General features: G+C 34.1%; 2 protein-coding genes across 2 annotated transcripts in view; both read left to right on the forward strand.

Annotated features, from left to right (window-relative positions):
* The first annotated feature begins 437 nt into the window (after nucleotides 1-437).
* Nucleotides 438-3,879, forward strand: LOC119836602 (UDP-glucosyltransferase 2-like). Its single transcript, XM_038361982.1, has 4 exons — nucleotides 438-1,268; nucleotides 2,102-2,324; nucleotides 3,051-3,270; nucleotides 3,594-3,879. The coding sequence occupies exons 1-4, from the start codon at nucleotides 438-440 to the stop codon at nucleotides 3,877-3,879; spliced, it is 1,560 nt and encodes a 519-aa protein (XP_038217910.1).
* A 1,513-nt stretch (nucleotides 3,880-5,392) lies between these two features.
* LOC119836603 (UDP-glycosyltransferase UGT4-like) overlaps nucleotides 5,393-8,436 on the forward strand; it is a 6,542-nt gene continuing 3,498 nt past the window's right edge. The window contains exons 1-4 of the mRNA XM_038361983.1: nucleotides 5,393-5,500; nucleotides 6,003-6,246; nucleotides 6,740-6,959; nucleotides 7,388-7,564. Of these exons, the coding sequence (XP_038217911.1) occupies nucleotides 5,393-5,500; nucleotides 6,003-6,246; nucleotides 6,740-6,959; nucleotides 7,388-7,564 (749 nt within the window). The remainder of the gene's footprint in view (nucleotides 5,501-6,002; nucleotides 6,247-6,739; nucleotides 6,960-7,387; nucleotides 7,565-8,436) is intronic.

The raw sequence follows: 8,436 nt of genomic DNA on the forward strand, positions 1-8,436 counted from the left end.
GAGGATACGAGCCTCCGGCTCTCCCGCCAAACGAAACACAGCAGATACTACTTCAAGGCGGTTTTTTACATCGTTTTCTATGCGAAAGCGTGCTTGACTCCCACATTAAATGATTTATCTGCTTGAATAGTTGGTTACGATTATTATTTGAAATATTATTATTTTATACGCAGAGATAAGACTAGTTATCTAATACGCCACAGAAACATTGATTAATTTTATTTTTGGAATGAAACAGTCTACCGCAATTTTGTATTGATTATCGTAAAATGTGAGATATATTTAACAAATTCTTAAAGATAACGGAAAATTTAAAATTCACCATGATGTTGCAATAACACAATCAGAGTATTTTAGAATTATCACTAGTTCAAAATTAATTTAAAGAACAACATCACAACCAAAAGTCAATAAGTATTAAAACGGTTACAGTGATAATGTGTAGACTACTCATATGCTTTCTAGTATTATCGTTTGGTAATACAATAAATTCCGCAAGAATTTTAGCTATTATTCCAACACCATCGATAAGCCATCAAGTGGTATTCAGACCTTTGACTCAGGAGCTGGCGAGACGCGGACATGAAGTTACTGTCATCACAGCTGACCCGGCATTTACCAAAGAAAATGTTCCAGCAAACTTGACAGAAATTGATCTACATGATATCTCCTATAAAGTGGTGCAACAGGATTTTATCAATAGTAAATTGCAAGTCGGTAAACAAAGCAATATTTTCCAACAAACAAAAGTATTGATCGATGTGATGGTTAAGTTAACGGAAGTACAGTTAGAAAGTAAAGAAATAAAAGAGTTGATCAATGGGAATAAGAAATTTGATTTATTAATGTTAGAAGCATGTGTAATGCCATATAGAATATTTTCACATATATTCAAAGCACCAGTTATTGAAATAAGTTCGTTTGGAATGTCTTTAGACAGTGAAAAAGTAGTCGGTGCTCCGTCTCATCCGTTTTTATACCCAACGGCAATGAGCCAAAGAGTCTTCAACTTGACGTTTTGGGAAAAGACCTTCGAAATTTTTAAACATATTTGGATGACTATTGCATGGTCTATTAGTTTAGACGAGAAACTGTCAACATTTCGTAAACATCTAGGTAACGATATACCTGGTTATGATGAACTGAACAAAAACACTGAAATGCTGTTTTTGAATATACATCCCGTTTGGAGTCACAACCAACCTTTACCGCCAAATGTTATTTCAGTTTGGGGAATTCATAAAGTACCAGAAAAACCTCTTCCTAAGGTCAGTATTCATTAATTTTGTTAAGCATTATCTAGCACTTTCCTCTGTAAAATTTTTCCTATATATACGGTTAGCTGGAAGATATTCTTTTTCAGCGATAAGGCCGTCTGTTGTATCGCTTTTCTGTGTTTTTGGTTATGTTTTTTTGAGTGCAATAAAGCATTTATTTATTTTATTTAAATTTTTATAGCAGTCTAAGCTCCTTCCTGTGCACTAATCCGCACAGAAAAGGTAGTAACAAAAACAAACATCCTGTTAAAGGTAGTAACAAACAACAAAAGGTACAAATAAAAACATCCTGCTATAGCACAGATAGACTGACTTATTGCTAAGGTGATCAAATATCGAATTATATTATGACATAGCAGTGGTGATTCAGTGGTCAGGACCTCGGACTGAAAATTAAAAGTCGGGGATTTTAAATTATAAACTAAAAAACTTATAGAAGTTTTAAGTAAAAGGTATAACTAATGCATTTCCACTTCTATCTCATGTATTTTTACCATGGTACTCCTTAAACAATGTCAGTTTCTCATAGAAGTTGACAGGAACTTTAGTGTGTACCAGCCTACGTACTAGACCTGCTAGATGCCATTGCTTACTACCTGCCACCTTCAGGATTTGTTGACTATTTAGGTAAGGTATGATGTGTGCATGCTTTGATGCACCGAAGCAGAAACGAGGGCACGCATGCGTACACCCTGAATTGCTCGCTTGGTTTTTGGTGTTCAAGCAGACCATAGACCCTATCGCAATATTTAAAAAAAGAGCAAGTGGGACAATTACAATGAAATCTGAAGCACAAAATAAAAATGTTTGTATATTGCTTTCAGGACCTAGAAGATTATTTGAATTCTTCCAAAAATGGCGTGATATATGTAAGTTTTGGGAGTAACATTCTCTCTTCTCTCTTTCCACCAACAGCACTTAAAACCTTAATGGAAGTATTTTCTAAATTGCCTTATGATGTTCTTATGAAGTGGGATGACAAAAATCTTCGAGGGATCAGTAATAATATCAAATTATCTACATGGCTTCCACAATCAGATCTATTAAGTAAGACATTTTTTTTTTAATTTTATTTGCCACATCATCATCATTAGTCATCATCAGCCCATATATGTTCCCACTGCTGGGACACAGGCCTCCTATGAGGGTTCAGGCCATAATCCACCACGCTGGCCAAGTGCGGGTTGGCAGATGTCACATGTCGTCGAACTTTTGATATTAATTATTATTAAACGAATTTGCCACATATTTGACAAATACCAAAACACATAGTGATCAAAATTGGATTTAGATGATCCTTAAATTATTTCCTTATAAAATTCAATGAAATTAGTTTATTCATTTATTAATGTTCATACTAAATTAATCAAATTATATTCAAATTTAATTATAATGAGCAGTGGTGGTTCAGTTTTGTGACCTCAGATATTCATTGAAAGGTCGAGGGATCAAGACCAAAGGAATATGTAAAATATACATTAATTTTTCATTTTATTTACTCACATCCCACACCACCACTACTCAAAAGTTGGCATTGTGAGAAAATAGCACATTATCCATCAATTAAAAGTTCGATGATGTGTGACATTTGTCAACCCGCATTTGGTCAGCGTCGTGGATTATGGCATGAAATCTCATTGGATGCCTGATTCCTTGCAAAAGAAACAAAAATGAGCTGGAGATGATGCATCACCTCAAGTCAAAGTATAATATCAGTATCGGTGACTCAGACTTCTTCATTGATGTCGATTTAAACTTGCCTACTCTTTCTAGAACATTCGAAGATAAAGCTTTTCATCACACAAGGAGGTTTACAATCAACAGATGAAGCCATCACTGCTGGGGTTCCTCTTATTGGTATACCGATGTTTGGAGATCAATGGTATAATGTAGAACAATACGAAAACCACAAAATAGGAGTACAAATTAACGTAGATAATTTAACGGAAGATAATCTCCTCAAAGCAATAAAAACTGTTATTGATGATAAAAGGTATGTAACTATACAAATATTAAAAAATTTAAGAGTTTGTTTGTTTGTTTGAATGCACTAATCTCAGGAATTACGAGTGCGATTTGAAAAATTCTTTCATTGTCAGATAGTCCTTTTATTGAGGAAGGCTAGAGGCTATAGTATGTATGAACGACGAAAGTTGAGTAAAAGTTTGAATTTATTAAATTAAACATCATAAGGACTGCGAATACGAATTCTTGGAATAATTCTGCTATTATAAATTGCCTAAGAATGGAAATAATATTTACCTATAAGTGTTCATTTTGAATATTTTTTTTAAGATCATATTTTTATTGTTTCAGCTATAAAGATAATGTTAAGAGACTTCGTTCTATTATGAGAGACCAGCCCGAGAGCGCCCTGGAGCGCGCCGTATGGTGGACGGAGTACGTGCTGCGGCACGGAGGGGCGAAGCACCTGCGGTCCCCCGCCGCCAACATGTCCTGGACCGACTACTATGAGATTGACTTTATATTTAAGTTATTTTGTTTAGTCATAACGATCCTGTTAACAATTGTATTAAGCTTATACCTTCTATATGTTTACACGTTTCGGAAAAATCCCAAGATTAAGAATAAGATATCGTAATTATAAAATTATTGTGTACTGACAAATAAACATGGTTAATAATTAAAATGGGTGCTGCAGTTTTTATTTTGGAATAATGTAACCTTCCTAAATCATTCAGGATCATCTCAGGAATCGATTCTGTTTTACATGTGTTACCGTAAAATTGTAATTAGTCAAAAAAGTATACAACTTACATATTACAGGGTTAGATTAAATACTTTTTGCAAGGTTAGGTTCAGTTTATTTAAAAACTACACATAAATCGGATAGACATTGAGGTCAAACTTATTCACAGTTAATACTCTCCTTTTTGTGGCTGTATTCAAAAATTAGCAAATTTAGGTACTTCCTGTGGTTTTTGTCAAATTAATATTTGTTTTTGTTAATGTTAGAGCGCACATCTGAACAGGAGTTGTGCCTGATGGTTTGGGATCACTAGAGTTTATGGCTTCTCGCTCTTCGCATGAAACACAAAGGCATACACTTGCTTCTGTTTCTCTCTGATTTTCTGAGAAGTTGTGAATACCTCATGCGAGTTGGCCCAATTTATGCTAAATAGTGCGCTATTCTCACATACATTTTCATTCATTTTTATTAGATTTTCACATAATTTAATCTGTATTTGGAAAATTCTTTAAAAAATTCCTAATTGTCAGTGAAAAATGAAATTGATCATGATATTGCAAAAACATAATCAGATTATTTTAGTATTATCACTTCTTCGAAAAAAAGACAGCTACTTAAAAAGACGACCACAAAATCGAGAACGATCAGTAGTAACAATATTACAGTGACAATGTGCAGACTAAACTATAGACTATTATTTTTTCTAATAATATTATCATTCATCAGGAATATAGATTCTGCAAGAATTTTAGCTGTTATTCCAACACCATCAATAAGCCATCAAGTGGTATTCAGACCTTTGACTCAGGAGCTGGCGAGACGCGGACATGAAGTTACTGTCATCACAGCTGATCCGGCATTTACCAAAGAAAACGTTCCAACAAACTTGACAGAAATAGATGTGCATGATATCTCATATAAATTTATGCGACAGGGTTTTATCAATACCAAAGTTCAATTCGGTAAACAAAGCAATATTTTCCAACAAACAAAAGTATAGATCGATATGATGGTTAAGCTCACAGAAGTACAGTTAGAAACTAAAGAAATAAAAGAGTTGATCAATGGAAATAAGAAGTTTGATTTATTAATGATAGAAGCATGTGCAATGTCATATAGAATATTTTCACATATATTCAAAGCACCAGTTATTGAAATAAGTTCGATTGGAATGTTTTTTGACAGTGAAAAAATTGTCGGTGCCCCGTCTCATCCGTTTTTATACCCAACAGCAATGAGCCAAAGGCTCTTTAACTTGACGTTTTGGGAAAAGACCTATGAAGCAATTAAATTTCTTTGGGTTAATATTTCATGGTCTTTAAGTGTAGACGAGAAACTGTCATTATTTCGTAAACATCTAGGTAACAATATATCTAGTTATGATGAATTGAGCAAAAATACTGAAATGCTGTTTTTGAATATACATCCCGTTTGGAGTCACAACCAACCTTTACCGCCAAATGTTATTTCAGTTTGGGGAATTCATAAAATACCAGAGAAACCACTTCCTAAGGTCAGTATTTATTAATTTTAAAATGTAATCAAAACTCTCTTTACTGTGCACCAATCCACATAGAAAAAGTTGTACAAAAAAAAGCAGTATGAAATAGTCGAACTTACCGCTAAGAAGCGATGTAATATAATGTGGTAACCTTGGAATTAAAATGTATAAGTCGGGAGTTCTAAATTATAAGCTAAAATAACATATGGAATATATATGGCAATCGGGAGAGATCCGCCATGCTTTCGGTCTTTAACACCCGATTAGCACTGATTTTCACTCTGCCCGCGTGGTTTAAATTCCGAGGCTCTTAATATGCATATTTAAAAAACTAGTGCAAAATAAAATAATATAATAATGTATAAAACAAACAAATATATGTATAATAACTGCAGGTACTTCGATATATCACATATATCGTATCGCGATTATTAAAATCAGAACCAAATAGGATTATCAAAATGAATGCTCCAGTACAAAATAAAAATGTATATATATATTGATACTGTTTCAGGACCTAGAACATTATTTGAATTCATCTGAAAATGGCGTAATATACGTCAGTTTTGGAAGTAACGTTCTTTCTGCTTTTTTTCCACCAACAGCACTTAAAACTTTAATGGAAGTATTTTCTAAATTGCCTTATGATGTTCTTATGAAGTGGGATGACAAAAATCTTCGAGGGATCAGTAATTTACTTTTACTTCGAGGGAACAGTATCAAATTATCTACATGGCTTCCACAATCAGATCTATTAAGTAAGACATGTATTTTATTTTAATTTGACACATAATTGGCAAATACGAAAAAACATAGTGATCAAAATAGAATTTCGATATTGTATCAATCGTTTTAAATTTATCAGATTATATTCAAATGCAATCATAGTAAGCAGTGGCTCAGTGTTGTGGCTTTAGACTTTAATTGAAAAGTCGAGTCGATTGAGACCAAAGGAATATGTAAGAAACATTAATTTAATGATTTGTTTTCTCATAACCACACTACCACACTATCACTGCTCAAAAGGTAACATTGTGAGGAAATAACGATGACGTGTGACATTTGCCAACCCCTTTAGCCAGCGTCGTGAATTGTGGCCTAGAATCCTATTGGAGGCCTATTTCCTTGCAGAGGTATACGGACAATACAGACTGCGAATAACGCATTCTCTCAATTCAAAGTATACGAGTTTGAGTTCGAGAGTCACGACTTCTACATTAATGTCGATTTAAACTTGTCTTCTTTTTCTAGAACATTCGAAGATAAAACTATTCATCACACAAGGAGGTTTACAATCAACAGATGAAGCCATCACTGCTGGTGTTCCTCTTATTGGTATACCGCTGTTTGCAGATCAATGGTATAATGTAGAGCAATACGAGAACCATAAAATAGGAGTAAGACTTGACATAGATAATTTAACCGAAGATAATCTCCTCAAAGCAATAACAACTGTTATTGATGATAAAAGGTATATGTGTATATACGTATCTATGTGTACGGTAGTTGAAAAAATAATTAAATATCTTGAAAAATATAAACACTATAGAGTTTTGTATCAGTACATACCATATTTTTTGCATTGAATCTGCTAATTGAAATTGTCTAAGGAGGAAGAAGGAGGGAAGAATATTTATCTGTATGTATATTTTAAATTAATCCTCAAAATCGTACTTTAATGGTAAGGTAATTCGCCTCATGCTAGGCCCTATCACCGCCCATGAACCTTTCTCCAAATGTAATTCTTAACGGACAGACCTAACGCCTCTACAAATGAATTGCCCACTTCAAAGTATAAAGGAATTAAGAAAGGATTGACGAGAAAAATAAAGGAAAGGACTGAGAAGGGATGGATGATATGGGAGTTTACTGTTTTTTTTATTATTTTTATTGTTCCAGCTATAAGGATAATATTATGAGACTTCGTTCTATTATGAGAGACCAGCCCCAGAGCGCATTGGACCGCGCCGTGTGGTGGACGGAGTACGTGCTGCGGCAGGGAGGGGCGAAGCACCTGCGCTCCCCCGCCGCCAACATGCCCTGGACTGAGTACTATGAGGTTGACTTCATATTTAAGTTATTTTGTTTAGTCATAACGATCCTGTTAACAATTGTATTAAGCTTATACCTTCTATACGTTTACGCGTTTCGTAAAAATCCCAAGATTAAGAATAAGATATCGTAATTGTTAATATGAGCAGAGAAATAAAAATTTTTACTTATTTAATAATTGTTTTATCTTTCAATCCTTTTTTCTTATTAGCGGTTTTATTCATTAATATTTCATTAACAAGAATAATAATAATATAGTAGCAGACCTGACATTACTTTAATTGACCATAATACCAATACAGCTTACCTCATAGATGTTACCATTCCGAACACACACAATCTCCAAAAGGCAATAACCCAATAAATTATACAAATATGGAGGTAATAATTAGACTATGGATACTTCAAAAAATTTATTTAGTTCCGGTTGTTCTCTCTAATAGCATCGCTCTTCTGGATTTATCACCGTTTGGTGGTACGAGTTTTCGTATCTCACCATACAATAGACTGTCATGCTGAATACCTGCAGGATAGTCCGTAATTTTTGTTTACCACTGACAACTCAAACCACTTGCAATACACCATACCGATTTTAAAGTAATGGCTCTTGTCTGAAAGGCCCGTGTCATCGATTCTGACTCCTTACAGCGAGTAAAATAATAATGGTAATAGTAATATACAGAAATTCGTTGCTAATGCAAAGATGAAATATTATTTACCTGTTTTGGCGTATCGGCGGCCTTTTCACTGTGCAGTAACCTCTACCAGGTAACTGAGGGAGAAAGGAAGATAGAAGTAAAAGAAGCGAAATGTGAATAAAATAAGAAATTTTGAAAGAATAGAAAAAATTTGATCACGAGGCAGGATTCGAACCTGCGTATCTTGCCTAACCGTAG

The sequence above is a fragment of the Zerene cesonia genome, chromosome 25, assembly GCF_012273895.1.
Source record: "Zerene cesonia ecotype Mississippi chromosome 25, Zerene_cesonia_1.1, whole genome shotgun sequence".
NCBI classification, from domain to species: domain Eukaryota; kingdom Metazoa; phylum Arthropoda; class Insecta; order Lepidoptera; family Pieridae; genus Zerene; species Zerene cesonia.